This window comes from Rissa tridactyla, chromosome 1 (genome assembly GCF_028500815.1).
Source record: "Rissa tridactyla isolate bRisTri1 chromosome 1, bRisTri1.patW.cur.20221130, whole genome shotgun sequence".
NCBI lineage: Eukaryota > Metazoa > Chordata > Aves > Charadriiformes > Laridae > Rissa > Rissa tridactyla.
In genome coordinates this window covers 78479351-78500054 of record NC_071466.1, presented here as the reverse complement: position 1 = coordinate 78500054, position 20704 = coordinate 78479351, and the positions used below count along the sequence as shown (strand labels likewise).

Below are 20704 nucleotides of genomic sequence, written 5' to 3'. Positions count from 1 at the left end.
TTTCACATTAGGTGTTACATGTCAAGCGCATCAAGCTTGAGTAAAAGTACTTCTGAGAACCTTGAAGGGAATTAGAAAAAAGCTGGAAGAGGAGGCATTGTACTTTTCTCTTTGTGACAGCAGTTTGGAGTTAATAATACAAGTTTTGTGTGCTCTCTCTATAAAAGGAGAACACCAGGGGAACAGCTGAGTTTTACCAGAGTGCCACGTCAGGTTCTCAACCCCAACTCAGGTAAAATTAGTGCAGAGAAACACTAAGATTTCACTTCTCCATGCAGATATCCTGCCTTCAGCAGAGAAGCCAGGAAGGACAAACTAGCAGCCTCTCCCAGGTTTCCTTGGCTCAGTGACATTTCAGGAAGGGACCTTAAAGACCACCTAGTTCCAACCCCCCTGCCATGGGCAGGGACACCTCCCACTAGACCAGGTGGCTCAAAGCCCCATCCAGCCTGGCCTTGAACACCTCCAGGGCAGCCACAACTTCTCTGGGCAACCTGTTCAGGGTCTCTCCAGTTATCAACTTATTTTCTTGGCCAAGTAGTATGAACTGCTTTATTACTACCTTATTAGAAAAAGAAGAATTTCTTGTTGCCTTAGAAAGACCAACAATGCCTAATCGCAGGTGGGGCTTTTGAGCTCTTGGCTGTGAGCTAACCAGGTAGTAGAAAGTAATCTGGGAAATAAATAAATAAATAAATAATCCAGGTAGTAAAAAAAAAAAAAGAAAAGAGGGAGAGAGATAAAAAGAGAAATGCCAGTAAAAAAAAAAAAAAAGATAAAAAGAGAAATGTCCTATTCACTCCTCAGGAAATAAAGCTTAAAAGAATCTTCATACACGTAAAATAAACATATGATTTCTGCTAGCCTTGGTTCCTCGTATTTTCCACCATCAATGTGCTCACTGTGAATCCACAGTGACCGCTGTCATCACCCGTTAACTGATGGGTTTTTCTATTTTTACGGACCGTCTTTTAGCTTAGTAAATAGCTGTCTGATAACTTAACCTCCAGGACTGATGAGAGCCTTCAGTGTGAAGCTCTGGCTCAGATAATTGGCCTCATTACACTCACTTTTGCCTTCAGATGACTTACTGCCTTGATTTCAGTCAGCTGGAAAACTGTCATCTGCCTTGCTGGGTTTGATCTCTTGTTCTTTGCCACCTACTTCTTGTTATTGATTTGTAACACACAGGAACAGGGTCATCATGAGACCCCATGAAATTACAGCACAACCAGCGGTGATGGAAAGGGCTTCGTTTCTTATCTTGAGGGAGGCAGCATCACTTACTGAAAGTTAAAGTAGATTTCCCTGCAAATATACTTTTGTTTCTAGGGCATCTTGCTTCTCTGTCTGAATGTCCAAGAAATGAAGGATCAGTGAGTTGTCTTATGCCAAGACTTCAAAAGTAAGACTGACTCTGTATTAACGATAAAATTATGTCTTCATTCCAAAAGCTAAGGAAGCTCTGAATTTTCCATCATTATTTGCTCTTTTCAAACACTGAAAATTTTTTAAAGCCTTCACATTTTGAAACAAAATTACCCAGACTACGCTTAAGTAACTATTTATTTTTGCTCAGGAGACCAAAACTTTTTAAAGGATTGCAGCCAAAGACAGGAGTGGACTGGCATCCCAGAACAGCACAGCTATGGCAAGTATTTCATGCTCACTTCAGTCATGGGCCCACTAAATTAGTCACATCTGATTGTACTTTACTTGAGTTACTGACCCACGTAAGAACTACAGGGAGGCTTTGTCTATTCTCTGCCCAGCACTTCCCAGCAGGAAGGATTCATCATAATTTCCAGTCTTCCCACTTGTGGCAGTGCCATTTAGGGCAAGTGCCACAATATCAAACCACGCTAATTTCTGCGAGGGATCAAAGCCAGGGAATCTTACCTGCTGTGCAAATCACACGTGTCTCTGAAGTTTTAAACTTTTCTCCTTTTTCTTCCAGTCACGTGTCAAGAAGTGCTATCACAGCATCTGTAATCAAAGCTGAAAAACCAACGCAGATCTGCTGAAGACGAGACTGATTTGTTATTCTAACAACTGTACAATTAATAATGTAATTACCATATTTTGACTAATAAATTTTGTTTAAAGTACCTAATATCTTAAATCAGTGTCTTTAAGTGCAATGACTGTTTAGTTTGTCACAATATGCAAGTGTACCAATACAAGTATAGTCAACAGGCTCTTATCTTAAATAGTGCTAGATGAGACTCGTCAAATATTGATACAACTGATAGACAAATGTCATTTTAACCTTATTACTACCTCTGAGGCTTCAATATTTGGAAGAGCCCTGAGTGTTGATGAACACTCTCAAATGTAAAAAAACCATAGAACTGTTAGTGTTGTAAGTGACCTTAAAGATCATCCAGTTCCAACCCCCCTGCCATGGGCAGGGACACCTCCCACTAGACCAGGCTGCTCAAATGTTTATGAATTTTAATATTTAGCACTTAGGGTCCCAGCCCATTCTCTGTCTCTGCACTGTGGGACAGGGTCTCGGTCAGGAACTGGGTCTCTATATACGACAGCAAAGACACTGCTAACAAGGAGATCCCTTCACAAAATGGTCTTTCCTGGCACTTAACAGGCTTTTTCTGTGATTGAAAATACAGCTCCTGCAAATGCTGATGTTTAGGCTCTGTGCAATTGGCCCATCCATTAAGTTCAGGTGACTGGGGGGCTGAATTTAAAGCTGGTCTCTTTCTTTGGTTATTCCTGTAAGTTGGGGATCCACATGTTGTTTATATGATTATGTCACTCCGTTTGCCAAACAGATGGGCTCGAAGGACTAACAATAAAACAGCCTTATCGTAAACCCCAAGCTAAAGGTATTAGAGTCATAAAAATGCCATAATAACTTACAAAGACATGACGAATAACACTGTAGACAAAAAGACAAATTAAAAAAATGTATCTAAAGTTAAACAATGCACTTTTCAGTTCTGTGGGTAGAAAAAAGAACAGATATATATAATGTAAGCCAACTAAACCGGTTAAATCAACAAAATTGCATACTAAAATATTCACACAAAACTAACATCAAAATAGCAAGTATTTTTAATAATTCATATTCAATCTGTATGAAAGAATTTGAGAAATCGCAAAAAGAGAGATTAATAATCAGGAGATAATGAAATTGCTTTATTTCATTATATTTCAGTCTTTCTCCGGAGGCCGAACTGAAGATGCTGTTCAAAAGGAGGGTTTTAAAAACATCATGTTACCTTACTCTGCTTCTGATGATGGCAGGTGGTCAGGGAGACAAGATGGAAGAGTCTTTCTGGATGGGTAGAATGAGATTTCCATAGGTGTGAGATTCACGAATGGTGCGAGCAGATCTGCACTGGAGTAAAAGGGCCAAAACCAAATCCCTACTTTCTTCCCCATGTCTTCGCAGAGTGGACTCTTTCCTTCAGTCTTGGTTTGTAACCCAGAAAATTTCTGCTGCTTCCTGTGTTGGACCGCTTCCACGTAGTTATTTCCAAGTCCCTCAAAAAAATCTCTTTGTCTTTAGTATTTGTGAAGCTTTATGTTAATATCTGCTTCCTGATGCATGCAAGCAGCCTCTTCTCCTCAGGCATGCCCCTAATTTGATCTGAAGGCTCCCTCCTCGCACTCTTATTTCTTTGCCCTACTCCATGAGCTTCTTCCAGCTTCAATTACTTCTACCAATTTCTTCTTTGGGCAGTTCTTGAGGAAAACGGTGCAACTGCTACTGCTATATCCAGATAAACATTTAAGTCCCTAACATTCTCCTTGAGACTCCTGCACTGCGCCCACTGATGATGCTATGAATCTCATTGTATCCATACATTGTCTTTATCAACATCTAGTTAATAAGGTCTGGTTGTTTCTCCACCTTGACATGGTATTTTGTATTAATATTTATTTTGGCCCCTGAGCAATAATATGTCTACACCAAGAACCTCTATTCTTTTGTCCGTCTTTCTTTGAATAAAGCCCTTCTGCAGTGGATTACAGCAGGACACATTTGTACCCTCTTTTTAAACCACCATAAGCACACGTAGCCAGTAAAAAGGGGTGTCCAGTGCCCCCATGGGCTTTTGAAGTTGGATGACACGCCAGACTGTGCAACCACGTAACTATCAGTGCTGGCACAGGAGAGAATTCATATAATATATGAATTATATAATAATTCATATTATTGAATATTATATAATAATATATAATAACGTAATGAGGAATCAGCCAGCCTGCCGGTTTGCATGCAGCGTGACACTACAGTACTTGATTTTCTTTCATCTCACGGGGGCTAGCTGGCTCACCCTCTGCGTTAGCCACGGCTATTCTGCTTCCATCCGTGGGGTGGTTCTCCCCACAGCGCGATGCAGCCTGTGGTCTCCCTGCCCGTGATTTATGATCTTTCACGCAGCTACTGCTGAAGTTCTTTCTGTTAGCCCCGGCTGTGACAGGAGCTGTAGCTCTGGCTCCCGCTCCAAAGCAGTCGTTCCTCGCTCGGTGCTTGCCAGCGGCAGGCAGGGCAGCTCTCCCTTGCGGCAGGCGGGGTGAAACGCCTTTGACCGCATTTTTTTGAAGGAGACCGACACCCACCAATTGCTCTGATAGGAACAGACAAGCCGTGCTTTCGAAAACCCCTCGTCAGGAGGAAAGATCAGAAGGCCTGGGACCAAGAGGAAAGCGAGGGCGACGCTCCTCCACTGAGCGAGCGAGTATGGAGTAAGTAAACGATCAGCTTTGTTACTTTTTTTTTTTTTTTAAATAAATTAATAACTTTAAAAGAAGTCGCTTCCGTTTTTCTCTCGGGAAGGACTTTTTCCCGCCTCCCTTACACAAAGCTGACGCTTCTGTCGAGCGAGGGGTGAGCCTGCCTTGGCTCCCGCGGAGCCCCGCTACCCGGCGGCGCTCGGGGCGGCGCGGGGGGGGGGGACGCCGGCGCTTTCCCGGGCGGAATCCAGCCCGTTTCCCGCCAGGCGTTTCTTAGGAAGCCGGACTCAAACCGTGAACTCTGTCCCGCAGAGCTCTGCTTTCCTTGGACGACGTCCTGCCTCTGCTCTTGCCCCGCCAACCCGCGGCTGCGGGGGCAGCCCGGCCCCTGCCTTCCAGCCCATCGCAAACAGGACGCCCGAGGCGGGAGCGGGGTTCGCGGGCGCGTACGGCGGGGGCTGCACTAATTAACAGTCTCTGTTTTACTTCCCTCTCTAGCGTTTCAAACCAAACACCGGTTTTTGGAGGGTTAGGTGGTGAATGGCAGATATTCTGCTTTTATCATTATTTATTATTGCTAGTTTGGCTTTACAGTGGCACGCACAAAGCATAGTTTGCCTCCAGATTGCCTCTGTGTGATCTTCACTGCTTCCCGAAGCAGCCACGCTCCCAGTTGCCGCTTTTTTCATCTCCTTTATCTGCCCCGTTTCCGTCTCCAGTTTTCCACCCTTGCGCGTTGCTCTCGTCCCGGCTGTAAGGAAAGCTGCGCGTTCCTAGCTGAGCAGCCTGAAGCCATCAGGCACAGTTAGAGCCGGGAGTGCTCATCGTGATGTGAAAATGCACGAGCTAATTTAAAGCCCAGGACCAGCCCATCCCTTTCTGCTGTTGCTCTGAAGGCAGGGTGCTGCTGTGCAGCAGCAAGGCCAGCGCAGGGTAGCCTTAATAAACTAAAAAAAATAGGGTTGTTTGCCACGAGAGTTTTGATTACTGACGACGCACAACGCTAAGTGGTAATACAATGCTGTAATCACGGTAACAGATAACAACTATTGATATTATCTGGGTTAGTAAGAACTACGTCCCCCCAGCGAGCGCTGTTGCAGTTGATCCCTTGAGAGTGTAGAATGGACAGGAAAAAAACCAGGCCACTGAGCATCTCCTGATTTTTGGTTTCTGCCTTTCTTGCAAGGATATCCCTTGTTTTATGGCTGATGAATGGCACCTGTTTCTGGCTCACCAGCTGCAAGCCCTGAGCAAGCGACTGTGCTCACACCAGCTGTGAGCTTTTTCTTCCTTGTTTCACTCATTTCCTCACTTGTTGCCTCTCCTTCCCTGAACATCTGGATGCCTAGAAGCTATGGAGAGAGGGAGGACAGGGACAACAAGGTGGAACAGCACATTGCATATGGTATGTTGCATGTGTCTCTTCCAGAGGCACGATACAAGATGAAGTTAGCATTTTTAATTACATTGTAATATAGTGTTGAATGTGTAATATATTTTTATAGAAGGTGGAAAGTGAGTGTTTATTTTTGGCTAACAGCTAAGCAGCGACATCCCTCCATACATCACTTGAAAATGTTTGTCCTAATACTTATAATTCATTTTTTTTATATTTAAATGAGTGCTATTTAGGTTTTTGTTCTGCTTTTGCATCAGTGTGCAAATATTAATTTTTTTTTTCAGTATCTGAAGTTAGAAAAATAAAAAAAACAAGAAAGCAAATTCTTCTGCTGTGTCTGATTACTGACTTTAACTGACAAGAGCTTATTCCAGATTTTTCTGTTAGAGCTGTATCTCTCGACATTTTTAAGAATGAGAAGTTCCTTTCAATTCTGCTGGATTCCCAGAGTGAGTGGTGGTATTGCCAGTCTTCTGGGGATGAGGGTGAAACATGAGACATGCCTGGCTTCAACAAATATTTTGGCCATGGCTGGATCTTTTTGAAGTGGAGGTTTGTCTTTTTTTATTCTCTGTAATACATCAAGAAGGATAGACTCTAATCTGGGAAAATATCCAGTGTGTGAAATTCGGAGGATGGGAGAACTGCTTGGAGCCAAGCTGCCGTGGGGGAAGCAGAGGCTAAATTTTTAGCAGTTTCAGGTTTGCAGTTTGCTCTCTGTAAAGCAAAGCTGGGAAAAAAAAAAAAAAAAAAGGGAGGGGGTGCCTGTATAAGGCAGCTGGTTAAAAAGGGCTATGTAACACTACTTGGAGTTGTTACAAATCCTTTGGAGTTAGGGCCACCTAATTCAGCCACTTAAACCAAGCAAAAGCTTCTTTTGCTAAATCTCATCAAGTGGCTGTTGAGGCAGCGGCAGGCTTTGTGGCATTCCTGGCAGGTTGAATGAATTGTATTGTAAGTTGATTAAGCCTTCCTTAATGGCTGATAAATTTGGAGAAAGAAGTGGTAGGGCAGTCACGTGTAGTATCAGCCGCAGAAGAGAGTAAGTTTTGGAGCGGGTTTACAATCAGAATTGTTTAACCAAGGGGAATGTGCCCACACAAAGTTGTGCTGGCCATTTCCTGCTGTTCACGGCTCTGCAGGATTTGGCTTCGTTTGGCAGAAACGTTGAGGCTGAATGATTATAGAGTCCTGTGACTTTATATGTGGAGGTACCAGGCTGAATAACTGTACTTCTGGCTGTAAATGAAGTAATAATGTTTTTAGTTAATAATGACGTTTGAGAACGCTTCAGTTGAAATTAAGTGGTAAGAGCAGTGATAAATTGCAAGACTGTACTTGCTATCGGCTTGAAAATAACCAGCTCTATTAGACTTTGGGAAATCCGTGGTTGCCTCCAGCGATTCTTTGTCTGGGGAGTCTTCTGTTGAGAATAACTTAGTATCATCACATATACTCACAGTCCCCTTTGTCTATGTAAAGACTAATCTATAGAATTAGTATTTTAAGGCTACTTTGGGATTATATGAACCAGAATTTCTGTAGTGGGGAGGTTTATTAGTGTGAGAACTAAAGGCAGTCTTGAAATAAAAAAGGAATGGTTTGATGAGAAGCAGCTGCTTCAAGTCAGGGGCCATTTTATTCAGGTTATTTGAACTCTTTAGGTAAGAGTCTGAAAATTAGTTTTAATTGAGCTGCTTTAGGTAGCTTAGAAAAAGATGTCTCGTGAAGCGGCTGCTGTGGAAGATACTCTGGAGTTCATATCAGATTGTTGCTCTGATCGTATTTACTGTGAACTGTTAAATTTTAGCTGACTGCCCATTATGGGGTGTCCCATAACTTGCATTTCTTTATAATACTTTTCTTTCTTCCACTTAAGGTATGCAATCATGATTATATTGTACTCTTCTTGGAAGCGTGATTGAATAATAAATCACCTTGCTTGCAGAAAATGCATGCTTTATTTGTCTGACTTCACCTTTCAAATACTGTCTCTGGCTCAGCCAAATTGATGAGCTTTCCAAGACCTGTGTTTTCGCCCCATGATTTTATGTACTAATTAATCTTTTACTGTCTTGCTCTCTCAAAATAGAACATCTTTTCCCACTCTTGAATCGTTTATATGTGGTTTTCTGCCCCCCCTCCAGTTCTCAAACTTCACTTTGACCAAAAGAGGACTATTTTCAGTACGCGGTTTGATCCTATCAGTGCTCTTGTCTTTGAGGTAGAATAATCTCACTAGTCCCTCTTTTCTAAAGAGATATAAGGATTGCTTGAGGTTTTTTCCCTCCAACATCACACTGGCAACTGTGCTCAATTTGTTGCTTACTATAAGCTTAACTTATTTTCAGGATCGCTGCCTGCCAGGAGATGATTGCACCCCTACCTTGCACAGCCGTTGCTGCCATTCTGTTCAGGTGAACAGATTTCTGGCTTCTCCCTGCATGTAGTTTTTGCTGCTTTGCAGAATTAAAATTGCATTGTTTGAATTGACCCACCTGTTTTTTCCCCCAAGCAACCCTGGGCTCAAATGAATCGCTCTTGCTGATGCTTCGTTTGCTTTAAGTCTTGGTTGTTCCCTTCCTTACCCCCACGTAAGAAATTCAGCTCCATTAAGAATCATGTCATCGTTGTTCTCTCCCCCACGCTTTTTTTTTTTTTAATTCCTCCCTGACTGTGACCCCCACTCTGTTCTAAAGTTGTCTCTCCCTTTGCAGAAGCCCTTAGAGAAGCAGTCTAAGGTGCCAGGCTCTTACACAGATATAACTTCCCTGCGAAATCTTGTAGGAGGGGCAGATTTCTTGAACAGAAGGATGCTATAATCGCATAATGCTATAATTCTCTAGGTATGCACTTAGCACAGCAGCATCACCTTAGAAAATAATTCTAAGGCAAGTACAGGCACCAAATTGTATAGTTTAGTAGGGGTTTTTTCACTATCTGATTGCCTGTACCAATGGTTTCTAACCTGTTCTCAGAAGATCGTTGTCAGTAAAGCAGTGGGAGCTCGACTATGGTGTAAATCCATATTGCGTCTTGTAAATAAAAGCTGCATAAATGGTGGCCTGTATTTTCCTAATGTTTTGCACTTACCTGATTCGTTAAGCAGATGTTGTGAAATCATTTAGTAATGTTAGCTTCCAAATGATTTTTAGGACCATCTTAACTACATGCTTACTTAGTGTCTTCATGTTTTTAAACAATGAGATCTGTCTCCTGAGTGGAAGTCTCTGGCTATGCCTTTTATGTTATTATTTCCAGAAATAGCTTTCTAGGTAATTCTGAAAAGGTTTTTATATATGCACACATACATATGTATCTATATGCATGTTTTGTGTTCGACTTTCAACCTTGTTGCTTTCAGGATTTATTGGTGTTTAGTAACTAAACATTCTTGCATTTTTCCTCCGTGTATTGCTGAAAGATGATCACTTTGAGCTCTAAGCATGGTTATTTTATATGTACAGTAATGCTACATAACAGTTTAGTATACAGACTTGGAACTATAAGCAGTAGGTTACCTGAGATGGAATTTGCCCTTGACCCTATCTTAATCCACAAGCGGGATTATCACAGGGATCAGCAAATATCCAGCATTTAACACCATGAGAAAACAAAGCGCTAGGATGGGGCTGCAGACATCAGTAAAAGCAGATTTCATCATTTGCTGGTGTTATATTTTATTCCTTTCCCTTTTTTTAATGTAACAGAGAGAGCTGGGGAGCAGTACTTTTGTCCCCAGTTTGGAAAGAAGAATGCCTAAGTGACTGAAATGTGCTGTTGCGGGCTGCTAGTTACCAGGGTCCTTTAGAGACTTTCCCCCTGCAGCTCTAACAGCGTATTAGTCGTTTGAAAGGACTCGTTATACCAGTATAATGCCCTGTAACTCTTAGGAGATACGACATTGGCAAATTGAAAATTCTCCTTTCCTTAAAATGAGTAATACAAGTATGGCGATGGGAGTTGCCCACGCTGCCCTTCTAAAGTAAGGTTTCTCCACATCTCTGTAAATCGCTGTTGTAACTTAGTAGTAGAATGTGACAAAAAATACGCAGCTGGAACTTTGGTCTTGGGTGATCAAATCACTGTAGCCACTGGTTACTTATTTACCCCTGGGAGTTCACAGTCATTTTTAAAGAAGGTGCTGCGTGTCGTGTTTGCCAGTTAGAGGTCATGGTTACTTATTCATTCAAAAACATGGTTTTGTACACAAGATCTTCATACCAAAACTGCAAATCCTGGAATGAGTTGCAGGAGCTGCCTCAGCCTGTGCTAGAGGGTTGCTGCTGCCCCATGTCCTGCAAAATTAGTACATATTGCACTGATAACTCTGCCCAAGTGAAAAACCATTCCAGGATTATGTCTTAAGACTATCAATGAGCAGTACTTACTTGGGGGAACACGTAGCTTCAAAAGTTCTGGGCATATTTATATAAAAAGTATGGTTTGTATGTGTAAAAGGTTAAATTCTGGTTTCTGCAGATAGTAAACATAGTTGACGCTGGTATGGGCCCTGGTTGGCATCGTAGAATGGTGGCAGAGGAGATGGCTTCAAGTTCAAGTGTTCTTGAGTTGGAAAGGAGAGTTTGTTTAGGCTTTTCCACTTCTCTTCCAAATATAATTAAAACTGCTTTAGTCACTGGAGACAAGATATTAAAAAAAATGCCAGAGTGACTTTGGAACATAAACTGAATTTTCATACAATTTATGAAACTTAGAAACACTAATTTTTCTCAGCCCTTTGAAGTTTTAGATACATTTTGAAATCTATGCAGCTGATTTGAGATGGAAGTTCCTGGACCAAAAATGACAGCCTTCACTGATGTCCCTGCTTCTTGGGCTGTAGAAAGGCTACTGCAGCCCCTCTGACTGGAGTGATCTGGGTGGTAGAGATGGAAGAAATGGAACGAGTTCATTCTGTCCTCCTCCTCCTGACTGAAAGTGGGGCTGGGAAATGAAGTTTCCATTGTTTTGTGCTTACGGCTTCAGATCTGCTGCCACACAGCTCCCATCACTCTCCAACCTGTACAAGTCACCTGTGTAAAAAGTTATTTTGTTGTGTTTCAGGAGGTACCTCCTAACGGCTCTGACTTCATGTTTGTTCTGGAACACATTTGGCTTGGGTGCAGCTATGGACTCTAAACCCAATATACTTCTGTTTCTGGCTGATGATCTTGGCATCGGAGATATAGGTTGTTATGGGAACAATACCATAAGGTAAAAGATCTCTCAGTACAATATATTTAACACTGTAGAACACCTATCCTGTGAATTTAAGCCTAATTATAAGAGAAATGTTCTTAACCTCTTAACCCAAGGCTCTAGTAATTCTGTATTGAAGTACTTTTATATATACGCACATAGGATTGCGGCCTAAGTAAACAGCGTGCAGTGAAAAAAAAAAAATACTATATTTTTATTTCACTTTGAAGTTCTTTCTGGGAATTCCTCCCATCCGTTCCTCCATGTGCTAACTCTCCAGCCACTTGTTTTAGTGTTACAGTTACTGTCTTCTCTCCTCATGCATGAATTTCTTCATTCCTTTTCATGTGTAGTTACTCTGTCCACCCAGATCTTTTCCAGAATACTTCATCCACTTGCTTGCTCTCTCCTCCAAAATACTCCAGTTCATGTGGACTTACTCACATAGTTTATTACATGATTATGTGCCTTCAAAATTAGTGATTAAATTCCTTCAAACCTAAAAAGGAAAATCAGAAACAACTGGGCATTGGGAGCACATCTTACAAGCCTCGACTCATGTCTTCCAAGCAGAGCACAGACGTTTTGTAGGCATGCTCTGGGTGCATCTCCCTCACATGATGTCAGTGGGGTTGTACAGAGAAATGGGAATGTGCTCGTGGAGCTCCATTGTTCTCCTCTGCTGGTGGTGAAGACGGGGGGGGGGAGGTCTCTTTCACTCTTTGTGGTGTTGAAGTCCATTCTTCTGGGAGAGTTAGGCTTCCATACAACTGTAACTGTGTAAAGATATCACCTTATTATGAAATAAATAGCACATGTTAAAAACATGGAACAGAAACAAGAGCTCCAGACACCCTGGGAGATTCTCTGGTTCAATGAACTCTGAAATTTAGGGTCTAAATGTATTGGCGAAAGTGATCTGTTGGAAGTATTGGAGTAGAAAAATATCAGCCTGCCTTAGTTTTATTTTCAAACTAAACAGTACCAACAATGCCTAGGTTTCTTTTCAGTATTGCCAAATGCACTCTATGGCTGTGTCCCAAGGATGGATTTTTCCAGTGGCTACAACCCACTTCACCCGCTATATGAAAGTTATTACTATGTCAGTCCTGGAGTATGTAAAGATGAGGTGTTTTTGTTTTGTTTTTTAAGGAACTATTCAAAAGCTCTAGTTCTTCTTGGCATTTTATTAAAATAATTTCAGATTACCTTGCTTCTGTTAAACTTGAAACTGTTTTTTAGGACCCCCAACATTGACCGCCTGGCAAGAGGAGGAGTGAAACTTACTCAGCACATTGCCGCAGCTCCACTTTGCACTCCGAGCAGGGCAGCTTTTCTCACTGGCAGATACCCTGTTAGATCAGGTTGGGCCCGTTTTGAATTACAAATTTCTGTGTACGGTGCTGAGGTACTACAGTAGCCAATTCAGCTATTTCCTCAAGCTGAGACAGAAGATACACTGCTAGAGGCTCAAACTTTCTATAAGCAACTTCTGAATGGGAACCACTGCCTCACCAGCTGACAGATCTTTAGCCTGACTTTATAGGATGGGGGAGCTCTCTATGATGAAATTAGACAGGTATGGAGAAATGGCAACAGCAGTAATATCTGTCACTTCCTTACTGCAACACAGCCTAGGGCAAGCTGATGGAATTCCTCTTGGTGGTGATGGTTAGAGGTAAGGGCTTGAAACAGAGCTCCCAAGAGAAATGGGTGAGTTCATTGCCGACAAAGTGCAGAAAGTCACAAAATCCCAGTGAAAAATGGAGTGTTGTATCCATTCTCTACCTACCTAACGTGCCTTATGGAGAACTTCATAGATAACCAGTTCTCACTAGGTGTTATATAGGAAAATTAGATACCCACTTTCGGAGCTAAGTGCAAAATCAGTGTGTGTTGGGTGAACTGTGTCTCCCCTAACATGACACAACACCCCTCTGAGGTAGGGGAATGCAACTGTTATCTCTCATCTTAGATGAAGAGCAGAGAAACTAAATTATCTTAGTTACTCAGAAAGGCAGAAAATAAAGCCTGCTCTATACTGTCACCAGTGATTTATTTCAGTTTGATGGTAAATCTGGCGCCAAGCAGTATTTGGTTTGAAATATAATTCTTGACTACCAGAACTACTTAGACACACTGATGTGACTGTCTACAAGATACGCTTGTTATTATGTTTTGTGAGGAACTCTGCTGCCTTCGGGTTGAGGTCATGACACGGAGGTTGGCAGGAGCAGCCCAGCCTCCACTGGCAGAGTGCAAAAGGCTGGCAGGAATGACGGGAGCTGTTTCTATCAGGGATGGCATCCAGCAACGGGTACCGTGCGCTGCACTGGAATGCCGCGTCAGGAGGGCTCCCACCTAATGAAACTACTTTTGCCAAGCTGCTACAGCAACAAGGCTATACCACTGGACTGATAGGTAAGGGGAAATGTTTTACTGTGACCTTGAAGAATGAACTAGTTATATGAAGGGAATTTAGTGATGGTGCTTGCCAAAAATGGTCAGTTAATCAGATACGAATCCTCTCCAAAAGGCTGAGGGGGAAAAACTCTTATTTGCAAGAAGACTAAAGATACTGCAATCTAAAGAGTTTTAAGATTATGCTAATGCCTGTACAGGGCACCCAAAACAGGAAGAATTAAAAACTGTCTCATTATTAGAATGGGTGAGCATTTATTTTACTTGGCCTAAGGTTTTTTCAAAGGCTGATCCACTGTGAGAGTTTTGTTAATGTAAAAACTGTTCCAAACAAAACCCTTTCTAAGTATTTCATCTGCCTTTAGGAGGCAGAGAAACAAAAGAGGACAGAGAAAGAAAGGAACAAAGTTTGTACCCACAGAGGAGGAGAAGAAGCAAAAGCTTCTCTCAGATGAGGTCGTGAGGTCCCAAAGAGGCATGATACAGTGGCTGTTTTCTCAGATGAAGCCAAAATGCAAAGGTGTCAGAGAAACACTGCCCCAGAGCACCTTCCTGTCTGTGACTTTGGTCAGACATCAACAGTTTCAAGATTCATTTTTCTTTTGCCAAATATCTCTAAAAATCAACTGGCAAAGTCTCTTTTTTTTTCCCCCTTCCATTTGCTTTTATTACTGTTAAGTGACAGACACTCCTGCAATGGATTCCTTCACATAAATGTCTGGTAGGGTAAGCAGTGTGTCCCTTAAAGCTGGCGGGGACGTTGGGGCCAGCTGTGGCAAATTAATTGTCATCTCCAAGTGCTGGAAATAGATGTGGCTGCATTGAATCACAAGCTAATGAACTGTAGTCTTCCTGGCTGAGTCTCTAATTACTTGGCAATCACATAATCCAGCAAACTTCAGGGTCCTTTGATACAGCACGTTTTCTAAGCAGACAATGGCTTCGATCTACCTGCTCTATTTTGGGCAGCGATAGAGCGAAAGGTTGGTTTACAGCCTTTTCTCCTTTTCATATGGACTCGGGACGTGCCTGAGAAATCATCTTCCTGAGTCTGGTGATCAAGATACCTGCTAGTATTGTCCAAAAGTTTAGTGGATCTTCCAGTAAATTTGTAACATTATGTTAAGATGAAGTTGTAAGTAAGCAATTGAAAGTCAGGAAGGGAATGTATTAAAGCAGCCAGCGAGTTAGGAGTACCTTAATTCTCTGATCCTCATTGAAAGGTAATGAAATCCCATCCTTGGGACCCGTAGCTGAGCATCTTGCAAATTTCTCTGTTTATCCCATGTCCATTTGGTGATGACCCATTACGGTATGACATTGACCTGATCAGGCGCTAGTTTCACCCAGCATCCTTGTGCACAAGGCGAATGCGTTGTTACCCTGTTGAGAAACAAGACTGACTTGCCTAATTGCCAAACGGATGCTGATGGTGCTACCTTGTGCTCCTTTTGAGTTGTCAACCTTAATGTTCTCATTTCTTTCATGCTTTAAAACCTTCAGGAAAGTGGCATCAAGGTGTAAACTGTGAATCCTTCAATGATCATTGTCATCATCCTCTAAATCATGGGTTTGACTACTTTTATGGTATGCCTTTCACGCTTCTAAACAACTGTCAAGAAAACAAACCTCCCGAGATGGATGTATCCCTTCAAGCTAAGCTTTGGCTTTACAGTCAGATAATTGCTCTCGCTGTGCTCACTCTCGCTGTTGGGAAACTGACTGGTTTGATTTTCGTCCGCTGGAAGATAATTGCCTGGTTTACTTTGGTGGGCGGCCTTTTCTTCATTTCTTGGTACTCCAGTTATGGTTTTGTGCAGTATTGGAACTGTATCCTGATGAGGAACCACGATATCACTGAGCAACCGATGAGATTAGAGAGGACTGCTTCCCTCATGCTGAAGGAGGCAGTGTCATTTATCAAAAGGTAAACAATTGTCTGTAGTTTCCTTTAAAGGGGACAGGATGTTCTGGGCAGTTGGAATAGAGTATTTTTCTCCAGTAACTATAGCTGTATCATGATAACTGCTTTGGAACTCATATCCAAATTCTCTATTTAGAAACCCAGTGCACTTAAATTCTAATTGCAACTGTCTCATGTTGGAAGCTACAGTAAATGAGATTTTAAAATGGACTTTAAGCAAATGATACATGACCATCTCACTATGCCCTGTAATCTGTAATTACTGTATTGCTCCGAGATTAACCACCTAATTTTACACTTCACTCTACAAGCCTCACTTGTGCTCTTTTTCATAAACCCTACAAAACACCTAGATAAAATGTGCATGATGCACAAAATTATTTTATGTGAAAATCTCAAAAACACTTTAAATCTATTTTTGTGGATTGAGAAGGAAGCCAAGTAAGATCATTCATTTTCTAGATTCAAGTTCTGTCTGCACAGCCTTCTATAATATTTCTGCGCATCAAGTGTCTTTCTGTAAAACAGGGGAAGTAACTATTCTTTTCTCAAAGTTTGTGAAAACAAATATATTGAAAATTGTAAGTGGCCATTTTAGAAAAGCCACATGAATATCAAAGTAAATGTGAGACTGTATCCAGTTGCATTTAATTAAAAAGGCATCAGATTCATTTAAGCACTAAATGCTATGCCTGTTTACACATGGAATTGAAAATAATCTGGCTGAAAAGGTTCTTTCTTGCCCTTTTTTCATGCAAAAAGGCAACTAGCAACTGTGATCAGTGGGGATGCACTAGATGTGGGTACAGCCCCCACCCAATGTGTGCGTCTGCGCCTGGATGAATATGAAACCTTTCAAAATATTCCAAATGCACAACATAAAAATATTTTTATTTTTGGTTTGTTTTTAAGAAACAGGCAAGGACCATTCCTCCTCTTTGTTTCCTTTTTACATGTTCATACCCCGCTCTTTACCACAAAAAAATTTCTTGGGAAGAGCCGTCATGGTTTATATGGAGACAATGTAGAAGAAATGGACTGGATGGTGGGTAAGTGTTCTTCACGAAGGATTTGTTTCAGTCATATATACCTGTGTATTTTAAAGCAGAAAAACTAATAAGGCCAAAATACCTACAGAAATCTAACCTATTAAAAACATCTTATAGGGCATTGCAAAAGATTATTATTGAAACATTATAAACGGGGCTTGATCTCTCTAATTGATTAATACGAACCTTGCTGTCTCTCTTTTTAAATTTAAGGAAAAATTCTGGATTCACTTGACAAAGAAGGCTTGAAAAATCATACATTCACATATTTTGCTTCTGATCATGGAGGGCACTTGGAGGGTCAGGATGGATCTGCTCAGCTAGGTGGCTGGAATGGTATTTATAAAGGTAGGAAAAACACTATGACTTTACATGAATGTTAGAATTGGAAACATAATGAGTTTTCCTGGCTGAAGCTGTCAAGGCTGGAATGAGTTACATTTTTACCTTGAAATACAGGTGACGTACAGAGGTGCTTCAAGATTAAAGTCACCTTTTCTTTCAGTAAAGTGCAAATATTATTACACATATTCTTGACAAAGGTATTGTCCAGCGTGATACCTGTAAATTATTTGGTGTTCTCAAGTAAAAGGCACTAGAAAAAAATGTGATAGTTCTGTATATTGAATTCTTTCTCTCTGAGGATTTTTACCTCTCTCCGCAATAGGACTGTTTCCTGATTTGCTCATTTATTTTTCTCATTATGTTCCAGAGATCGTTGCTCTCCAGGTAATCAATACAGAATAGAGTAAGGGCACATTGTGTCGTGACTTGCCACAATAATTTATTCCCTGTATGCTTTCATATTCCAACCAAAATCAGTGATTGGCATAAAATCCAAGTTGCCTTAGTGGCCTAAGAGGATCTCACTCTATCTCCTGCTCATCCCTTTCTGCTGTGAATCATTTTGCAACCTGCTGAGCAGTGCGGTGGCTTTTTTGAAGGCCAAAGGATAGGTATTCATTGCATTTTCCCCCACCTGCCCCAACAGCCCTGTGTCATCCTGTGACCTCTCAGGGACATGTGACAATATGTGCCAGGGCTTAGGCTCTGTTATCACTGGTGAACCATCCACCTCTTGCCCAAACTTTTGATGTTTTTATTTTCTGAAAACAGGTTTCTTCCATTTTAAAACCTTCTTGAGCTGCTCCACAGGGCACAGCAGAGGTCAAAGACATGGAATTTTGTCCCCCATGAGGTGGATGCTCTGCTGCTGAGCAATGGAGGTTTCTGGCCCTTGTGAAAGGGAAGGGCTTTCAATTAATCTGTTCCATCCTCCTTGTCACTCGTGCTTTTGCTTGAGAAAGTGCTTCTCTTTGTGGGTAAGACTGATTCATAAGCCTGATAGGATGTAACAAAAACAATGTTTATTCCATCTTAAATAGGTAAATACTGTCTTCATACAGCCAGCATCAGGATGCTTCATTAGGTTAGTTTCTGTTAGTAGCAAGTTGAAAAAAGATGTTTTCCTGCCATTTGAAGTAAAGCGTATATAGTACCATTTCATAGGTTCGGAGGTTTTTTTGCTTCTGAGTTAAGAGATGTTGTGTTAAGCATTGGGAGAGCCAGGTCCAAAACTCAATTTCAAAAAAGGAGGAGATGCATAAGGCATATGGAAATGTAAGTGCTAAGGACACATATTGGAAGGGAATCCATGGGTATAAAGAGACAAATATTTTTTTTTATTATTATTTTTTTTTTTTTTTTTTATTATTTTTTATCCTGTTTATTAAAATAGGATACTAATTAGTAAGTCTTGTGTAGGTTTAAAGAGAATATCAAGTATTTCTTAAGTCTTGTGAGTTCTTCTGGTATCCAGTTCCCCCTCTTTTCTTTTACTGGGAAGCTCTTCAATAACACAGGTGAATGCAGGCAACCCATGAAATGGAGGATAACAGAAGACTGAAGCTGTTTTATTGTTGCTGAGCATAGGTTTTCAAAGGTAGATTTTATTATTTCCACCCTCACCTGTGTTCAAAGTAAAGATTGCTTCCCCCTATCTTTCTAGGTTTGGATGAGTTGTATGTCACGTTTTGAGGCCTTCTAAAGTATGTGAAGTCCAATGCAGATTGAGAATCAAATCTGTTGGACAAGCAGTGTATTAGTGCATCTTTTTCTGTACGTTCAAATGCAACAAGCCAATGAAGAAGTTTGTGTTTGCCTCTGAACTGCCATATGTTGATTCATTTCACTGCAGGTGGAAAAGGCATGGGAGGCTGGGAAGGAGGGATCCGTGTGCCAGGAATAGTTAGATGGCCGGGAGTGTTACCTGCAGGCACAGTTATTGATGAACCTACGAGTCTTATGGATATTTATCCCACGCTTGTTCATCTGGCTGGAGGAGTATTGCCACAGGACAGGTACGGAGATGTTTTCAACAGGAGAAACTGGTAGGTGAACTAACTGCTAAAAATTGGCTGTGTATCATCCTTGGAGATCCTGGAAATACTGCTCAGCCTCAAGCCTGGTCTGAGATTTTAAATTAGTGAGCAAACTCTCCCAGATAAGCCCACAGGTGTGCTCCTGGCCAGAGGTGCTGTTCCTGCCAAAGACCAGGTGCTAGTTTCAAACGCAGGTTCCTGAATGAGTTCAGGAAAGAACTGGTGGATGAGGTTGTTCTGGCACTGACTGACTTGAATTATGGACACTTACAAATACCTCCTAAAGCCATTAAACCTGACCTTGCTCAACCTCAACATATTTCTTTAAGCTCCTTTGAAAATAGCTACATGTAAACAATTATGAGTTTGGTATTGATTTCCCTAAAAAATTACTTTTTTCTGCTAGACCAAGCTCTAAATATTGTTTATGCGTTGCTAAATGAATGATTGCTAAAGTTGACCCAGCCATTTAAAAAAAATAAAAATATTATTACCTAGGGATTTAAATATTGGCCTGGTAGTCTGCTGGCTGCTCTAAATCTATGACCAAATTATGCTATACGCTGTTTCAAGCACTGGTGCAGACAATACAAAGGCGGTGATAAGTACGCGGTTCACTGTCAGGTTTGTCCCTGCCTGAATACGCTTCTCCCCATTATATTAGGGTGATTGATGGACGAAATTTGATGCCTTTACTACAAGGAAGAGCTCAAAAGTCAGAGCACGAGTTCCTGTTTCACTATTGTGGGTCCTACTTGCATGCAGTGCGGTGGCACCAAAAGGACAGTAAGTATAAATGTTTCTTCCGTGGTAACCACAAAACATGAGTTTTCTCCTTTTGATAACGATCTTGCTAACTGACAAATTTATTGCATGAAATTGTTGTGCGTGACATACCAGTGACTCTGGCCAGCTGGACGTGTCTTAAAGAAAAGAAATACTTAAGTCACAAACCCTATAGGAAGTGGGGTGGGAATATAGGCTGTCTACTACTACACTGGAAATTTAATCTGGTTTTCTTCGTATTTCTAGTGTTTTCCTTCAAAGTCAGTAATCCACACAGTGAACCTGATTTGTGGTGATGGGGTCGCCAGAGTGTGTGTGAAGAGGTTTCCTTAGTAAATAGATGTACTCCTGTTGCCTGAAAGCACTTTCTGTTTTCCTCTATTCTCTTGTAGTTGTGCCATAAGATTTCTTTCCTGCCAGGTGGAGCCATCTGGAAGGCTCATTATGTGACCCCCATCTTCCATCCTCTCGGAGCTGGGGGTTGTTATGATAGAGGATTTTGCCCATGTTTTGGGGAAGGTGTGACCCATCATGACCCTCCATTGCTGTTTGATCTCTCGCGAGACCCTTCTGAAGCCAAACCTCTGTCGGCTGACACCGAGCCCCTCTTTGACACTGTACTAAGGAAGATTGGAAGAGCCATAGAAGAGCATCACAGGACACTGACTCCAGTCCCAGAGCAGCTCTCCTTGTACAACATCATGTGGAAGCCGTGGCTGCAGCCGTGCTGTGGGACCTTCCCATTCTGTTGGTGTGATAAGGAAAGTGACAGCACACAAAGTTTGTGAGATGGATGTCTGCTAACGTGTCCTGTGGCACTGAGTCTCCTGCTGAC

The 20704-nt window shown here is 41.6% G+C and overlaps 1 protein-coding gene across 3 annotated transcripts; it reads left to right on the top strand.

The window, feature by feature from the left end:
• The first annotated feature begins 4560 nt into the window (after positions 1–4560).
• Positions 4561–20657, top strand: LOC128919607 (arylsulfatase D-like). Of its 3 annotated transcripts, none has more exons than XM_054224990.1 (10): positions 4561–4716; positions 11174–11323; positions 12551–12672; positions 13607–13729; positions 15233–15656; positions 16566–16702; positions 16916–17050; positions 18900–19062; positions 19748–19869; positions 20290–20657. In XM_054224990.1, exons 1-10 carry the CDS (start codon positions 4712–4714, stop codon positions 20655–20657), a joined length of 1749 nt encoding a protein of 582 aa, XP_054080965.1. In that variant the 5' UTR covers positions 4561–4711. The 3 variants fall into 3 exon arrangements, with proteins under 3 accessions (XP_054080965.1, XP_054080970.1, XP_054080956.1); XM_054224995.1 differs by lacking the exon at positions 4561–4716 and adding an exon at positions 5639–6112; XM_054224981.1 differs by lacking the exon at positions 4561–4716 and adding an exon at positions 7282–7413.
• Positions 20658–20704: the final 47 nt, after the last annotated feature.

Bases quoted from the DNA above. Each gene is read 5' to 3' on its own strand.
- LOC128919607 (XM_054224981.1), top strand. From the start codon at position 7,379: ATGACGTTTGAGAACGCTTCAGTTGAAATTAAGTG. The intron at 7,414-11,173 runs GTAAGAGCAGTG...GTTGTGTTTCAG, and splicing joins GCTTCAGTTGAAATTAAGTG to GAGGTACCTCCTAACGGCTC. The intron at 19,063-19,747 runs GTACGGAGATGT...CCATTATATTAG, and splicing joins GGAGTATTGCCACAGGACAG to GGTGATTGATGGACGAAATT.